At 37.5% G+C, this 18,601-nt stretch overlaps 1 protein-coding gene across 2 annotated transcripts in view; it reads left to right on the top strand.

Annotated features, from left to right (window-relative positions):
- Positions 1–18,601, top strand: part of FAM185A (family with sequence similarity 185 member A) — a 60,729-nt gene that overhangs the window by 18,157 nt on the left and 23,971 nt on the right. For both annotated transcript variants that reach the window (XR_010430925.1, XM_064656414.1), the window contains exons 5-7: positions 2,274–2,315; positions 10,616–10,711; positions 12,991–13,125. Coding sequence is in view for 1 of the 2 variants with exons in the window: in XM_064656414.1 (XP_064512484.1) it covers positions 2,274–2,315; positions 10,616–10,711; positions 12,991–13,125 (273 nt within the window). In the remaining variant the exon portion in view is untranslated. The remainder of the gene's footprint in view (positions 1–2,273; positions 2,316–10,615; positions 10,712–12,990; positions 13,126–18,601) is intronic.

Below are 18,601 nucleotides of genomic sequence, written 5' to 3'. Positions count from 1 at the left end.
GTGTCGACAAGACAGGATTCTTTCTGTGTTGTCTTTTCTCCTCAAGAGTGATCCTACCTGCTTTCTGAAAAGAAGCAGCAGTGTTATAGATAGTGTGTCTCCAGACCTCCCGAGTGGAGGCCAGAGTAGATGATATTAAATGATGATGGTATTAAATAGTTTAAGTTGAAGGAATTTGATATCTAGCCCAAAGGAATGCTTGAAGTGTGCTCGATTAGAGCAAACTTGCTCATGGCCTTGTCTGATTGAGCTTTGAGTATTTTCAAGGCCAGAGTTTGCATGACCTTTCTGGGCGTCACGTTCCGGTCCTGAATTATTCTTCTGGTATGGAAAAAAACCCTTTTTTTAATCAAAATTTCCATTATGACAATTATGACAATACTGTAGTTTGAAGTTTTACAGTGTTCATGGAGAAGCAAGGCTTGTAGATGATAGAAAATGTAACTATTTCTTCAGAAGCACCAAAAAACCAAAACACTAAACCACAGTCTTCAATATTCTGCAAAAACTATTACATGTTGGACGTCATAGTATTGCACCACAATGCTGAAGTCAGTTGGTTGTAATAATCAAACTAGTAATTACCTCTACTCAGGTCTTTCCCTCTTTGCCCTTGATGTGCCCAAGAAATATGAAGTTCAGTGTTGGCCTTCACAGAACAATTACATGACCAAAAGGGCATTTTAGGGCACTGTCTGTAGTCAGTGCAGGTCACAACACAGCAGGACATTTCTGTCTGCTTTAAAATCAGCTTTTGTTCTAGCTAAATGTTTGAAGTGAGCTTTTCACACTAATATGTTGACATTGCCAAACATTAGTTGTATCTGCCATATAAGTCTGTGGTTAATAGGAGTTTGATTTCTACATGTTTAATATTTTTCAAGGACCTGTTTGTCAAAACAGAAAACAAAACACTCAGAAAAACAAAGAACAGTAATAATACTGTTCTGACAATAATCTGCCTTCAGCTCCAGGAGAGTTGCTGGCTGACAAAACCCTAGGTCTTTTTGTAGGTTGTAAGAAGTACTAATCATGATAAAATGGGGAAAAGGGTGGGATAATTATAGCATGCCTTTTCAAAAACATCAAAGAGTAAAGCCAAACACATTTCAAGTTAATTGAAAAATGCTTTTGTTTCTGCTCTGATTTTCAGAACCCGTAAGTATTTTGTACAGTGTGTGTTTGAAAAGATAAATATAACACTGTTGATGATAGGCTGCTTTTCTAGCTTTCGGCCCACGAACCACTAAGAAAAATACAGGTCATATACAGTGGAATGCACTCGGCCCTAATGGTTGTTTACTACTGTGTAATTACAGAAAATAGGGCAGAGCTTGATCCACATGCAATTTGGAAAAATCTGAAAACTGTGAATACTGTATATTACTAAATCAGACTCATTTACTGTGATCAACCTTATGCTTTATTCTGTCATCCTCTTGGGAGAATGAGAGAACGGCAAGAGTGACATGCTGTGGTTTAGTTTTTAAATTAAAGCATTTTCTGAGAGATATTTATACGTGGAACTGTGGAATCATCTACAATTTAGTTAGACTGTTAGTAGTATAGATGGCTTTTATGTTACAAGGTGTATCTGTCTTCCTTCTGGCTTCTCTTGATGATACAGGTAAGGAGGAAGAATATGTATTTTGAAATTAAGGCTGGAACACCAACACGTGTTCAAAGTTATGCAAGTTCAGTAGGAGACCCTTCTACATTTTGTGCCTTTACACACTTTTGTTTGATGTTCTCCAGTTTGTCCAACGTACTCAGACCTCACTGAAGTCAATGGAAAGCATCGATCATGGGTTGTCATGCACATAAGAATAAGTTTGGAGGGAGTAAGTAATGTTCAGTGGGTCCAGGAAGTAGACTTTGAAGATAAAGCACAAAATTCCCTCTGGGGGAGATGGATGGGGTATACCTTTATAAAAGAGGAAAATAGAAACTGTTTATATTACTCATCCTGTTGAATTACTTAAATGATGCATAGTGCTGTTGCAGGCATCAGAGCAACTGGAAAAAAAAACCTCACCCCAAATAAAGTAAGGAGATGCTGTGCATTAGCCTTGCAATGCCTCTCTGCTTTTTTCTCCCTCACATCCAGGCTGTGCCTAGCTTTACTCAGTGTTTTTCTTGGCTGGAATCACTTCTTTGTTACCCACATATAATGAGATTTTTGTTTGTAAAGTAATAATATAGAAAATAATTAAATTATGAATATGTTTAAATAGTGTAGTTTTAACATTTTTCCCCTTTTCTTTTCATAATAGGTAACACCACCCTTCAGACCAAAACAGGGAGTATCACAGTAGGTATGTTCCACCATCTCTCTATCTCTTGCTCCTCCCTCCTCCTTTCTAAAACCTAAATATTCATAGGGAAAGTAAAAAAGAGGTGATTTGGCACAAATGTTTTTGCCCTCTTTTCTTTTCAGGAGTAGCCCTGATAGCTGTGTAGCTGAATGAGATCCTTCCCAAACTTTGCTGTCAGTCTTTTGTAGTTGGGCAAGGCACACTGTCTCACTTTTGACACCCAGTACTCTCTGGGCTTTGCACAAGTTAAACTGAGTCTAAGTGTCACCTTTTAGATTAAGGTGGGATAAAAAGACATGAGAAAACACTAAGTGTACATCAAATGCAGTTGTGCCTTTAACTTAGTTCTCTGTCTTATACTTATTGATATCAATGATTAGCTATGTTTAATTTTTATATCAGCTAAGTAATAGTCATTGATGTATTACATATTCAGGGGCTGGGGGGAAAGGCTTGTGATGCTTTCAACACTTCCAAACTATTATGCTAATTGTTTTCCCTTCAGAAGTGAAAACTGCTCATAAACTTTCTTTTGTGAATTAGGGCATTTATACGACAGAATAACTCAGAGTTAAATTATGGAATACATTATATCAGTGCATTTTATAGCACATAAACACAAAATGAGAAACTGAAATTCTGGTTATTGCTATGGCAGAAAATTGAAGTAAAGTAATTGTAGACAAGGCTCAATGTCCTTCAAATGTCTGTAGAAAGATTTCCCCTTCTGTCAGTGAACTTCGTTATGGGCCCAAATCTCAAAGACTTCTGGTGATGGTGTTAACTGTAGTCCCTCACTAAGCATTGTTCAGGGACAGTCTGTACCGTTACAACTCTTCTTATGTTTCTAAGCAACCTGTATTAACATTCCTGGAGAATGAATACCATACACATTCTTATGAGTTAGTCGTTAAACCACAAAATTAACTCGAGCTTGATAGTCTGTTTTTCCTTCTCTTAAATAAACTCACAGAGTAGGAAGTGTGGTTAAATAAACGCTTCTTAACCCAGGAGGTAGCTTTTTCCATCAAAACAGATGATGATATTTTCCTTAACTAACCAGGTTCAGCTTAAACATTAAGACACATCTGACAGTTGGAAGAAACCTTATTTTTCAGATTGCAGTTCTGAAAGCATTAGTTAGACTTAATCTTTTTCCTAAAGCATTAAACATCCTTTAGTATTTTTATGGATTTTTTCAAAGGTAAAAGACTTGTAAGATCCAGAGGATTCAACTCTAAAAATGTGAGAATGTAAAAGTTTTAAGTGAAAGGTTTTTGTGCATGAGGAATTTACCCCCAAGACAGCTTGTTGAATTGCCAGAGACCTGACAGGGATTTGCTGATAGAAACAGGAAGAACAACTCAGATCTTCCAACTTCCTTGGTTGAGTTAGGTTGTAGTTATCTATTTCACCAGAGGCAGGATTTTATCAGTTATCTGAAAAAATGCACTAATCTCTAGGTTTTTTGAGTGTGTCCATGTTTTTGAGAGGTTTATTTACAAGTCAGACTTCAGTTGAGAATGCTGGACTTCTTTTCAAAATATTTTTGGGAAATTACAAGTGACTATTTACAGTTTCTTGTGGTATAATTCCACATTAAAACAGAAAACCAATGCTGTTGCCTTTCAGTCTCTTTAATTTTTTGCTTTTATCTGTTTATAAAGTAGTTTGATTTGGAAATTTATTTTGATATGAGTTCTTTGTGTAAATTTTTTTTTTTTTAAATATTACCTAAAATTCAGTCCAATTTTAATCATCCAGCGTGTGGCTGTATTTCACACTGGCATCATTAAATTATGAAAATAGGGATATTCCTTTTTTTCTATACTGTGAGCATTGTTGGTCACTGACAAACTATTTTCCAACTCTGTACTGGAAGCCTACTTCTAACAGTTGTTTGATGGGTTTTGAATGACTTGTTAATTTAAAACAACCAGACCTGTTTTTACTTCTAGTTTGTTACTACTTAAAATAGTAGTTAGAAAACTGAATTATCTTAGGGAGTAATGGACTTGTAGTACTTTCTTTTTAGAACTTGCATAATCTTTTAAATTTTTATTCAGTAAATTCATAGGAATACTGAAGTTGGAAGAGACATCAGAAAGTTGCAGAATTGTAAAGTGATTGAGGTTGGAAGACACTTGTGGAGGTCATTTTGTCCTGCCCCCCTGCTCATGGGGAAGGTGTTCTATGCCCTGACTATGTTCGTGTTTCTCAGTCCAGTTACTGATGTCTCCCTTCTCTTGGGAGCTCCAACACTGGTTGCTGTATTCTGAGAGTGGTTTAATAAGTGTAGAGTAGAGGGAAATAATCCTTTCCCTTTATACACTGGCCATGCTCCAGATAATACTGCCAAGTTGCACTTATTTTCTGCCAGGGCACACCACTGGCTCGCATTCAGTCCTGCTAGAATTTGCTTATTTCTCAATGTTATTGGTATGGTCTGATTGTGTATTCTGTACTCTGCTGCCAAGCTAAGTTTTCCCCTTCCAGCTCAAAAGACCCGTTGCTTTTTCTTACTGAAGTACTTGTGTTTAACCCAATTATGCATTGAAGAAATTAGTCTTCTGTGTTTGGTGTAGTCAGAAATGATAAAACTTATGGTGGTTGTTTCATTTCAGAGGAGAGGAAACAACCTTAACCAGCTTATGGGCAGCAAGGATTACTATGGAAAGGAAAACTCTATATTAAGCTCACAGAAATTCTAATTATTTTTTTACAAATACATCAGTGTCAATTGGCCTTACTCTGCTAATTTCTTTCTTCGGTAACCCAGTCTAGACAACCTGAAGGCTTCAGTGTCTTGCTGTGATGTTCGCTGTCTCAAATCAACCAAACCCCAACAATTAAGAACAATTAAGAACGTTCTAGAAGATAAACCTTTGAGTAAAGTCCTGATATGAAAGTGAACTAAGGTGTCTTGAGATCCTCCACAGTGATGAGAGTCATCGTAAGACAATTCCCTAGTACAGACTCATAGCATGGTAAGGCTTGGAAGGGACCTTAAAAGTCATCTTGTCCCAACCCCCCCGCCATGGGCAGGGACACCTCCCACTAGCCCAGGTTGCTCAAGGCCTAATCCAGCCTGTCCTTGAACAGCGTCGAGGCATCCACAACTTCCCTTGCCAACTGCTCCAGTATCTTACCACCCTCATGGTGAAGTACTGAGACAAAATGCCAAAGTTTTATTTCAAGAAGGGAATCAATTAAGGAAAAAAAATTATAGTATCGAAGACCATTTTGGATAATTGGAAAATAAAACAGTAAACAACTTAGTGTATTTAGAAGTAGTACTGCATCTGTGAGATTTGTCTTGAGGATTCAGTTTTTTGCTAAGTACTCCAGGGAATTCTAAAAACCCTCATTTCTGAATTCCATTAAAAGCAATTACTGTACTTCATAAAGTACAGCTCTTAAGTAGTTTAAAAGAAATAAATCCATGCACACACTTGTCTCTTAATAGCAATTAGTTCTGTTGATCTCATTTTTGCCATCTGCTTTAAGTATGTTAATGGTCTGGCTCTCATTTTAAGTGTCCTTCATTTTCCAACTTCGTGTCTCAGAAGTTGGCCTCTTTCTGTATTCTGCTGATGACAGACCTGTCATTTTTCCCCCCATCATTCCCATGCTTTCTTCCACACTGTGCTATACTAAGGGTGCTGCTCTCCATGTAGGTTGGAGTCAGCTCCAAAAGTCAGATGCTTTTTCTTATCCCTCAGGTGTCAGGTTATGAAAAATGAAAGTTTTAAAAAGAAACAGTCCATTATGAGTTAATGTCTACCAAATTATTACTTGATTTTATCAACAGTCTTTTTTTCCATGTTCCCTTTCCCTCTCTCTTTGTCCATTTGAATGTAGATTATATGGCATTCTAGACAGAACTTATGTCCTGGAGAAACTGCTTCTAAAAATTGGAGCATGTAGAGCAGGTAGCTGCTGTCTGACTACAACAGTGTTTTCCTTGCAGCTTAAAAGAATAAACTGTTTTACTTTTGTATGTGTTCTTTTAGCAATAAACAGTTTTGGTGATGTTACATCATGTATGTTTTACATGATGTATCACTGTGCTGAAGATTCTGGATGTTGTTACAGTAGTTCTTGAGTTTATATTGTATTTGGAGGAATATGTAGGGTTTTCTTTTCTCTTGGAATACAATAGACTATTTCAGTTGGATGAGACCTATGAGGATCATCCAGTCCAGCTGCCTGACCAAAAGCTAAAGTGTGTTGTTAAGGGCATTGTCCAAATGCCTCTAAAACGCTGGCGGATTTGGGGCATCAACCACCTCTCTAGGAAGCCTGTTCCAGTGTTTGACCACTCTCTCCATAAAGAAATGCTTCCTCATGTCCAGTCTGAACCTCCCCTGGTGCACCTTTGAACCATTCCCATGCATCCTTTCACTTGATACCAGGGAGAAGAGCTCAGCACCTCCTTCTCCATGTCCCTTCCTTGGGAAGCTGTAGAGAGCAATAGGTCACCCCTCAGCCTCCTTTTTGTCAAACTAGACAAGCCAGATGGTTTGGTTATGGTTTTGGTTTTTTCTAACAGATTAAGTTATCCAGAAGAGACTATGGCCTTTAAAACCAATGGATATAACTTTAAAATCGAGATAGAAAACATCATTTAGAGGTAAGAGGGTAGTCTGGGCAACTTAGCAGAAGAATTGTTTTCATGAGAGATTTCTTTGCTTTGTGTGTCACATCATTTGTTTTGCCAGGCCTGCATGGTGGCTATGGTCAGGATGGATAAAGATTTTTCAGTATTATGTTCAAAGAGTTTATTTAGTGAATACATTTCAGTTTCTCACAATATTTTTCATGTGAAAGTTTTAGAGCTATGAACTTAAAGAAGAAAACTTGCCAATCTTCTATCAATAAGCAATATCAGACAGCCAGTTAAGCAGGAATTAAATCGTCATCACGCTTCATATATGCTGGAATTTTGTACTTTCTCCAGTCTTTAATCAAAACATAATAAATATTTTTTGTTTTCCTGTTGAGATTGATTTTGTCACTGATTTTAACATGAACAAGATCAGTCCTTATGTGCTATTAGAAAAAGTATGTTTTTGCTTAGATTTAAGGAAAGATCACTAGTATTTAATCCCTTCTTCAGTATTTGACATATAAAATGAAAGAAGAAGTGATACTAAAAATTGCCTTTGTAGGCCTTTCACTGATCTTTAATTGTATGGTCTTTCTCAAGTTATGTGACTTAGGTCTTATTCTTCAAGCTGTATTTATTTTTCATAAAACTTGACTTTGTCAAGGACACCTTGCTTCACGCTGCCCTTTTTTTTCCCCTTTTTTTTCTCTAGTACTAGTAAATTAAATAGCTGAAGCTGCTCAAGAGTGACCATCTGTTCCGTTTCCAGTAGAAGGATTTATCCTTGTTTTTCCCCTTGAGCTGTCAGTCCTTGGCAAACTCTGAATTCAAACTATACACTTTTTCCTTTTTTTTACCTTTAATTATTCACATTGATCTCAGCTAAAACTGGGTATATATTTAAAAATAAATTGCCTTAGGTTTGTTCTGTCATAACCATAAAATATGCATTGTCTCTATTATTATTTGTTGTGTTTTGTCCTACCAGCCTGTGCTACTTCATAATATGGAGTAATTTTTCATTGTTGAAATATTTATTTATTTAAATTTGGGCACCTTTTTTGTTATATCATGTCATCTTTATTTGTTTGTTGTTTTTTTTTAATCCATTCCCCCCCCTTATTTGTTAGAAGTTAGAGACAAACTTAAGACAGCATCTTTATGGCTTTACAGAAGTAATGAACAGCTCCAAGTCTTTTGGTATTCTTCTTTGTATCTGAGCACTTGTATTTAATATCACAGCCATAAAATTCATTACATAAATCATATTAAGTTGTTTCCACGAAATATATTTCATGTTACTTCCATAGGTCAAAGATAAACAGTTGTTTACTGTGCAATACTGTAATGTCAGGTTTAGTGTTTGGTTAGTGCTGCCAAAGTTCTTTGTGGTTTTGAAACTGCTGTAGTTTCTTCTTCCATATGAAATTTTGTATTAGTGATGTGCTCTGGGGGTCAAAATCTGGCAAGTCATCCTCCCAAAACAGTGTTCTTCAATGGAAAGGTGCTCCACTTCCCTTGAGGTTGTTTTGTGCTTTCCAGGTAAATCTGTGCCTTGGTGAGCCTGTGCCTGATGCCCTCTCCCTGCATCCTTTCTTCATGTTTATGCCTTCTCAAAACAAAATCCAATCCCTCACAAAATGTATTGTATTTTTTTAATATATATTAATTGAAAATCTAGAACACTTTGTTCAGTTGTGTAGTGGGGCTGCTAGATTCACAAAAGGCATCTTCCCACTGGGAAGAATCTCACAAGAACTGCTTTTGCATTTGAAGAGTGGGAAGAGAAAGGCTTCGCTGAATAAACCTTGTCCCTGTAAAGCATCAGCAGCTGGTGGTGGTGTATGGACTGTTTGCAGTTGTTCTCCCTGGAGAGGGTCGCTGTCTTATCACAGGAGAATTTTCTTTCTTCCTAGAACTGATAAAGGCACTTACTACATGTTCTGTTCTAAGCAGAAGAGTCAAAGGCTGGATATTTCCTGTATCTGTTGCCAACAAAATCTGTCAAGATCATGTGGAGACTCAGTAATTGGCTGTTACTAAATTTGAATCTGCAAAAACAGCTTTTTCATGAAAATCTCAAGCTATCACTACTTAAAATGTTTATAAAAATGTTGATACACGTCCAATTTTCCTATTCTAATGACTCTAACTTTTAAACTTTGATTATTATGAACAGCGTTTTAAAAAGTCATCAATAAAATGTTTCACTGTCACTTACACAAGCAAAACTATTTTCCAGATCATTATAAATTAAGAGTTAAATTTCTTTTTTCAGATTTGGAACAGATCTTTAACATAAAATCTTGAGATGGCAGAAGCATTCACATTCTAGTTGTTAGTGTTTTCTTGTTAGCCAAAGCCAGACTTAGTTTCTCAGCTGACTAAATATGGATTAGCTGCTTTTTTTTAAATTACTTTCCCCTCCAAAGAAATCAGCTTTAGCTGTGGGATAATAATCCTTTTCCATTTTTTTGCTGTTGTAACCAATGCACTGATCTTTGGCATCTGTTCTCAAAATCTGGGATCAGAAAAGCTCCAGATGAGTTTATTTAGAGCTAAAACTATATGGCAAAGGTAAGACATTAATTAAAGGCAAGACATCCTTGTTCTGATTAATCAAGTTCATTCTCTCAGTAATATTTTTAATTTTTAAAATGGAAAGTTTCATTCAGGTTTGGTTTTTTTTGTTTTAGCTATTTCTGAAGGCTTGACTGTAGGTTTTTGTTTTTCCTGTGTAGATCCAGAAACAAGTCTCTATCACTATTTCATGATTTCTTGCCAATACTTTAATTTTTAGTGTGATCTCTAAAAATATATTTCACTGACTGCCTTTTACTCATGTACAAATGTAATTTTTTTATGCTTCTCTAGGGTTTCTTCATAATTTCTTTGCAATTTTTATTAGCTATAGGTCAGTTCAGTTGTTTGAAAGTTAACTCTTTGGGACTTCACTGTAATATTGTCAAAGTCTACGTATTTAAAAATGGAAAACATTGCAAATAATTAAAGACTACTAGAGTGTACAGTTAAAGTTTCTCAAAGACTTTCTGGTTGTAAAAAATGCTTCTTCACAAAGCTTTGTGATCATGAATTTCACCTAATAAGGTATAAAAGGCTGCAGGCTTCCCAGGGCACAGAACAAATGCTGTTTTCCTGTGTATATTGAATGGTTATCTCAAACATTTGTCTAAAATTCAGATGTAGTGAATGAGAATTTACCAAGTTATCCTGTGTAACACAATGTTACAGTGCACAACTGCTTGTGTTCTGCGTGGGGTGGCTTTCCTGGGTAAAGTTCTCCCTGCGCAGAGTCTGAGCAAAGGAACTCTTTTGAAAACTAGAATAGATCTTAGTGCTCAAATACTGTGCTTGATCTTCACATGAAGATAAACACATTCTTGTAGAAAGATGTACAGTGAAGTTGAGGCCTTGTAGATGTAGAACAACTGCAGGACTATGGCCTTAGGACCAGTGTGTGCCCCAATTCTGGACTGGGGAGATAAGTTTTTTCAGAAACCTGTTTTTCTAGGCAAAGTCTGAGATTTGGTAAATTAATATGATACTTCTTAAACACAGAAGGATTGACAAAAATTAGCTCAAAGAAACTATAAAGAAAGATTATGGCAAATATTTATTTAAGAAGAGTGAATAATACACAAGTTCTTTTGTTTGTTTGTTTGTTTTTTAGATTCTTCAGATGGAAGTCTAAAAGCTTCTACATATCACGGGACAATAGATGTTTATGTCAGTCAATTAAGAAAAGTGGATCTGAAATCCCAGAAAGGTTAGCAAACTAAACCAAATATTTTTTGTGGCAGCTTTTGATGTAAAGTAAAAGGGGATAAGGTTTGGTTTTGGGTTGGTGTTTTTTTTTATCTGTCTGTAAAAAAAATAGTTTGTGGTTCTTTGTTACCTACATTTATTTTACCTCATAAATACTTTAAATATAGCAAGCTATAACTTCTTAAATTATATAAATATCTATATGAATACTTAAAATACAGTAGCCTCTATAAGAGGCAATGATACGTAAGATGGATTTAAAAATTTTTGTTTTTCAATGTTTTTCCCCAGCAGTATACCCAACAGAATTCTGCAGAGTTGACTTGAATTACAGTGTTTGTTACCTTGAATACAGTTTACTCCACGATACTTCACGTGCAGAGTGATAATTGACACACACATTTATTTTTCCTGCCTTCTGAGTGAAATGTCTCACTATGAAAATTTGAAGGCAGAAAAACAAAGATGAGAGCACCTTATTCTATCATTTTTCCTTTGTCTTCTGTTTACTCACTAAAACTTCACTTCTTAGTTAAAAGCTCACAACAGAAGTTGAATTAATAGTTTTGCCATTCAAAAGATACAGTACTGTAAATTACAAAGCCCTGAATATATCTTTTTAGTCCTGATTTTGAAACAAACAAACAAAAAAAACCCCCACTCTACAACATTTTTATGTTTGGTGTTATCATCATGTCAGGGACTTCAGGTGAGTTAAATGAACAGGGTATTTGGTACACTTCTGTCTTCTGTGAGACAGTGCCTGTGCCTTATTAAAACCTAACATTTACTCAAAATGGCAGTGATGATAGCAATGCATTGAAATCATTTGTGTGTCCTGTACAGTCTATTTTGGTTTCATTAGTGCAAAGAAATTTATTTTTACACTATTTCTTGGTTACCTTTTGAATCACTCATTGCTAAGTTAATGTCTCTTGGCAAAGAGGAATGTATTTAATAAAAACTAATTAATGTTATTTTCAAAACATTGAGATCTCTTCTGGCAGCACAGTTTAGTAAAGGCAAAGTTGAAGTTCTGTTTTCATTTACCCTCTGAATTCAGAGTAACTGCTGACAGCTGCAGTGTAGAAAATGTCCCATTTGTGATAAATTAGCTGCATGTGTGTTGGATTTTATGAGTCACATCACTGAGCAAGTCTCCAAGGAGGACCCAAAGATGAAGACCTTTTCCCTTTCTTATCCTGAGGCTTTTGTGTTTCCAGCAAAATGTAGGCCCAAATTATATCGACAGTTATTTGTTCATTAGGACTGTCACAGGCAAGTCATTCTGCTGATTCTAAATTGCATAGCAAGAGTTACTTTCTGATGCTATGTAGCTGTTATAACATCACTTTCATTACCATGATCTAATTCAGCTTTTGGGATGGACATCAAGAAACGCTTTTATGTTTCTCTAAAGTGAATGTTGGAATTGGGAAAAACTAAGGAACACATATAAATAAAGTGTATACTGAATTTTGCTGGATTTTGTTTTAATGTGTAGGACACAGCTTACAAACTTTGTGACTGAGTAATTCCAAATATGACTAATTTGGCAGGTTGGGAGCCCACCATCTGCCTTTGGTCTGATGCACAGAACCACATAGTTAGGGGAAGCAGAAGTCAGAATTTCTGATTTTAATCTCAAAGGTAGAATTATTCAGGCCACCAAAGCTGCAATTTTGCTAGGGGTTTACATTTTAGTGATACATAGTCTCTAAACTGGTTAAGTCACTTTTGAGACTGCATCTGTTGCAGGATGTGAACAGCTGGCCCTGAGCAGTGGTCAGAAACGATCACTAATGTTCACAGTACGTGAGCGAGTGGTGTCTCGTTGTTCCAGATGAGCAATTCTTTCATCATGTGCCACGCAGTGGCTGGATTATTTGTCCTGTCTGGTCCCCTGTCCTTGCTCAGGGTGTAAATATGCAACTAGAAGATGAAACTGAAGTCATAATACCTGTGAGATATAGTAGATTTGCTTCCCTTCATCATTCCCGTAATAAGATCCTCCACCAAGAGATGTTTCTAGCAGTGTATGTCAGTGTTTATTTTCATGTCTGTGAAAGAAATACTGTGACACCATTTTCTATATGTGACATACAGTGCTATGTTTATGGTAAATGAAAAAAAAAAACAACAAAAAACAAAACAACAAACCACAAACAAAAAACCAAACACAACCAAAGGATGATTTGATTCAAGTTAGTGAAATAATTGCTTGTTTCATGCTTTGATCTCACTGTTACACTAACTAGCTTTCACTTAAATTTATACCAGGTTCAATTACAGTCAAGGTACCTGCCTCTCTCAAAGCCTATTTAGAGTTGTCTGGAAGAAAAGTGGATGTGAACTCAGAGATCCAGTTAAAAGAAACACAGAGAGCCTCCAAAGATGATCACGTAACTATAAGTGGTAAGGCTTACTAATCTTGGCTTCCAATAAATGTCTGTCTGGCCTTAGTCAGAGGCATCTACACTTTACTAGTTTATTGCTCTTGGCAGCTGCTTTTTCAATCTGTTTCATGCTCAAATGTTTACTTGTGCCATTGTACTCCCCATTTCACTAGAGAACATTCAAATTTTGATTGGTAAATGACTTGTGAATGTAGTCAACTGCTTCTCTAACAAGTCTTAAAGCCAAATTCATCCTAAGCATTATTCCAGTGCATTTGTGGGAGGTAATCCAGAACTGACTTTGACCCATTGCTTTGTTGGCTTAGACAGGCACATATAATAGATTGCCTAGGAACATCTATTAAAAATATAATAAGAAGTTTTCCTTGTCTGTCTTGGAGTGGAGGGGGGAAATAAAAGGGGTATATGGCATATTTATAAATGTACAGTAGTGCAGGATAGGCTGAGAAGTTGTGAGTGGGAGATAACTAGAAGTGCAGAAGAAGCTGGAGCTGGAAGAATAGACAGTACATGGAAAGATACCTGCAATTACTGGAAGCATTCTTCTAATGCATTTAAAATCAAGCTCAGAATCCCAAGTCTTGCTGTTTCCTGCTTGAGAAAACAGTTTTACAAGTCATTGTCAGGGTGTGTATTTCTCTCCCCTTGTACAGATGTGTCTATCTAGAAGTTCAGGCTGTTGCTTTTACCAATTATGCAGTTTGCTCTAAAGGAAACATTGAAAAAATGTGTCTGAAGGCTCCAGCTTTGTTGGAACGTGTTATGTCAGAGTGACCTGATGTGATAGAGGATTGTGTGAGGCTTTGATTTTTGCTTTGGTTTTAAACCTGAGAAAATAAGCACAAGAAAATCTTGTCCTCTCCCATGTAAGATGTTAATCTCTTAAGTCAGGAAAAGTTAGAAGTGTAATTACATAATTTTAATATGTAGCCTGCTTATACGTATCTTCCTGCCTAAGAACAGTATCTAGTACTTGAGTTTACTAGTGGTTATTAAATACAATTTCTTTAAAATCCACGATTAGAAGTTCTCCGGTTAGAAACCTAGAGGACCCTAGATTTTAGCAAGACTATGGAATGAATCACCTCAGCAGTAAAACAAGACTTCTCCCAGTGAATGAGGACTACTGACCAGGCAATCATCTTGTTAAAGAAAAGAGTGGTGTTTCAAATATACACAGCTGAATGACTTCTGTTGTTTCACAACCCAGTCAGTGTTTACATAGGACAGTCGTCCCTGCAGCGGATGCAATTTTTCAGCCCACCATTCTGTATGAAAATGATCTTGGCAGTTGAGGCCGAAAGCGGCTCTGATTAGTTAACTCTTGAATATACGTGTCCCAAAGGCATGGAAATCATCAAGAATTATGCAGAGGCAACAGCATTAGGCTACTGATAATTAATTGCTTAAAGAAGTTACAACATTACATGAAGAATTTATTAAACATAGATCTAAATTGATCCGAGTACAGGTGAATGAAAAATAGACCCTGGAATGGATTTTCTGCAAGATACAATTCAACTAAACTAATGCTGGCCTGAAGTAATGTCTCTTCTTCAGTCTTTATACCCAGCAGTTATCTTTGTGTGTTTTCTCACATTGTGTAACCTATGATTTATAGCAGCACTCTCCTCTCTGTTCTTCACTGGCCACTAAGAAGCAATAAACCTGAAGGGAGATGAAGTAGTTGGTTTTAACATGTGCTTTGCTCCTTCTTTTACCATTTTGAAAACAGTGCCTCCCCTTTCTTTGCCAAGTCGGTAACGTTCCTCTGGCATGGCAAGGGAGATGCTTCCTCTTCTCCTTCTCTTCACCTTATCACATGGGGATGGTGTATTTTTTCTACAGGAAGAGCACTTGTCCCCTCACTCTCAGCAGTCTCTTCCTCTTAAAATTGATAATTGATCATTTTCTTCTACAACTAGATTCTCAAATAATTAAAAATTAATTAATGCTATTTCTGCATCATGAGGACATTGTCCACTGTGATGTTCCAGGTACAAGGTCCATAACTGTCTTGCGGCTGCAACTGAAGAGATGTAGAGAGTGAAGAGGGGTTTTGCCAAGTGGATAAAACGTGTATCACAAGAGCATAGCAGTTTAGTTTCTTTATGCTTCTGAGTTAAAAGGTTAGTTTAAAAATAGATGATTTTTCAGAAACTGGCCAGTTTTCATGTGGATAATGCAGGAACTCTCTGCTTTCAGAAAGCTTTACTTGTCTCTGGGAATACTGTGAAGTTGTTAGAGAGAAGGCTGTCCAGTGGGAAGGCGGGGTTGAGTCCTGTGACTTGGGTAAACTAGTCTATCACCTGCCCTAGGAAAGCCTTCCCTGCTGCTGTTACAGCAGTTACCATGTACGTCATCACAGGCTGCACGGCCCCTGCTTCCACACTGAGGGGGAAGTCAGTACACTGCAATCCCACAAGCAGTCACATCCAGAGGTTTGCAAGGTAGCCAAGGAATAGAGTGGGATTTAGTGAAACGAAGAAGATGAAAGTCTGGAGTGAGTGCTCGAGAGACAGTGATGAGAGTGTGAAAAGGTGTTTTGCTCTTTAAGAAAAGGAAAGGACTTTCCTGCAAAACTGGGACACTTGCTGAGAAAGGGAGGGGACTAGAGAGCAGTGACAGGGAATTTACTTTTTGAAGTAATTTGCAAGGACAAGGCATCTGTTTCCGTTGACATCAGTAGGCACCCTTAGAAGTAATGTGTATGGTATAATGAAATCTGTTACAAAAACAGAGAGTTCATGCTAAGTACTGGTCCAGCTTCCATCTATGAAAGTGTTTGGCTGTCCACTTTGGGAGTGCTTCACTAATTCCAGTAATTTCTGATGGGTAATCATGTCAAAGTGTTTTTTCTCTTCCCTGGCAAATAGGGAAGCCCTTGCTTCTCAATGATTGCCTTCTCTGTGTCTCTAGGTCTGCCTATATTCTTAAATCATCTGGTTTGAGAAGCTTGTAGAGATTATTACCTAGAGGTACTATATAGGTAGCTAAATAAGTAAATAAAAAAGTACTTATATAAGTAACTAATAATTACCTGTAGGTACTATATAAGTACCTATAGCTATAAGTAAGAGAGGGGTAGCAGGCTAAAAAGTGTTCAATATTTAAGCAGAAAAGGAGCTTAGGAGATTGTCATGTCAAAGGGGTTACAAACATGTTGAAGGTTAAAATTCAGATAATCTTAATTTACATGCTTTTTAGGCCATTTTCCCAGTAAATTATTTTAAGTCTGAAATACGAAGGTAGGAACAGTTACCTGTGTAAACCTAAGAGGAGAAATATTTAAATAAGAGTAGCAGGAAGTAGTAATGTTACAGTGTTGAAAACAATAAGCACCACATTAACATGACTGTTCTGTAAAACTAAAAATAATCCTTTGGCTTTACATGGCATTAGTAATGCTTTGCTGGACTGCATCCAGTTTTTAATACTGTACTTCAAAAAAGCATGGGGACAACTGTAGAATCTCTAAAGGAGAATACATGATAAAAGATCTAAAACCACAATTAATGAGAGAAGACTGAAAAGTGGTGGTTTTGTCTAAAAAGAGAAGACTGGGGGAAGAGAAGATTCATTTTTCTAGTAGTAAGAAATTGCTGCAGAGAAATAAAGAAATAAACTTTTCTGTCCACTCGCAATAGGACTAGAAATTATGATTTGACCTTATGGTAAAAGAAACTTAAGTAAATAGTAGTCTTTCTGATAGCACTTGTCTGGTGAGGCAGTAGGACTGTCAGTACTGCAGATTGTGAAGACCAGGTGATGTGAGCATGTCAGGTTAAATTCAGTGCATCCTCAGGTTGCTTTCAGCCCTGTTTTCTCTTGTCTTAAGTTGATGTGACCATCTGCTTCTACCCACTCCACAGTAACAAAGAAAGGTTATCAGGCATGTGAATGAATGGGGACTAAATGAAATGTGGCTAGTGGGTACACTTCAGCCCATTCCTGTTGCCAACTTGTGTGTTGCCAGCTGTAAGCTTTACTGGAAAAAGTCTTGCAGTCATTCAGAGACTTTCTTTGGATCCTTGGTGTAATGTAATCCCTGAACCTTTGGATAATGGTGTCAATTTCCAAACCATGTAAATCTTCCATCTCTGAGTGGTGCAATGGACTCATCTGGTTTCAGATGTTTCTCCATCCCTGGCCCCAGTTCTAGTGTCAAGTTCATATCCAGTGGCAACCTTTCACCTGACGGCATCCATCTGCTTGGTGCCGAATGAGCTTTTAACTGGCAGTCACTTCATCTGGTTTTCAGCACTTGTGTGAGTTTCCTTGGTAAAAGTCCCACCGTGTCACAGGTGCTTCTCAGAGACTGTGGATGTTTATCGTTGTCTCCCTATTCTTATTTTCTGAAGTTATCAAACCAACCTCTTTGTGTTTTTCTGTCCTTATATGAAGCGCATACTCTTTGGGAATTACTTTCGAGACATGCATTCTCCTGATGTCAGCCAGCATGACAACAGTTGCAGCAGTTAATAGGATTTTTAGGTTTTGATTCTAATCCCATCCTTTCTACGGCTCTTGTGCTTTGCTAAGCCACACGTTCCTCTGAGCCATGCCTTCTGGTGACCATACACACAGGTAGCAGGGCTCTCTCATACTGACTTGTGCTTTCCCTCAGATGTCTATCCTGGGTATGGAGAGAAATCCCATTTTCTTCTCTAAGTCCTTTTCTCCTGTGAAAATGTCCAGGTATGCATTGCCTCTACCTTATGGGTTGATCCAGCATCCAGTTATTCTTTCGATCACTAGGAACTCCTTAGATGACCTTCTTCCCATGGCTCTAGAGAGAATCACCCTGTAATTACCAGTTCCCTTTGAAAAGATGAACATTGACACCACTGCCCTATCTCTGACTTTCCAGGTTTCTGTTAATAACACACTTCAAGTCTTTTCATCCTGCCCGGTTCTCCTGGTAGATTGGGGTGAGAAGCACCTTTCTCCTTACAGCAGTCATTCACTCAGGCATGCCCTGAAACATTACAACTTCCACATCTGTCTGATGTTCCCCTCTGGAGCAAAGCGGGTTTGGACAGATGTTTCCTACCATCAGGAATAACTTACTTCTCACTGCTCAGGAACTGGCTCCTTATACTGAGAGAGTGGCCTATGGAACGCTGTGGACTTAGCTTTTAAGATTGCTCCAAAGCCAGTGTGCAAGGAGGGAGCTGACTGCATGAGTCTCCTACACCATGCACAAAGCTTTATGGATGGATCTGTCTGAGAGTTTTCATTATCAGAAATTCTGTGTTGTTTACTCCAAGGTAATGTCTGTGTTTTTAGCTGTCTGGAGTTCCAGGGTTGAATACAAACACAGCTGAAGGGGCAGTGAACAGCATGAGGCAAGCAACTTGCCTTTAAAAGGGAAGCAACTGTCAGTCCTGCTGAAACTTAGGGTTTTTTCCTGAAATGTACCAGCTGCCCAAGTGCAGTGCTCCCTCTCCCACTGTGCAGCTGTCTTGGGTCTG

This window comes from Pseudopipra pipra, chromosome 5 (assembly GCF_036250125.1).
Source record: "Pseudopipra pipra isolate bDixPip1 chromosome 5, bDixPip1.hap1, whole genome shotgun sequence".
Classification (NCBI taxonomy): Eukaryota; Metazoa; Chordata; class Aves; order Passeriformes; family Pipridae; genus Pseudopipra; species Pseudopipra pipra.
This window is presented reverse-complemented; position numbering and strand designations above follow the sequence as displayed.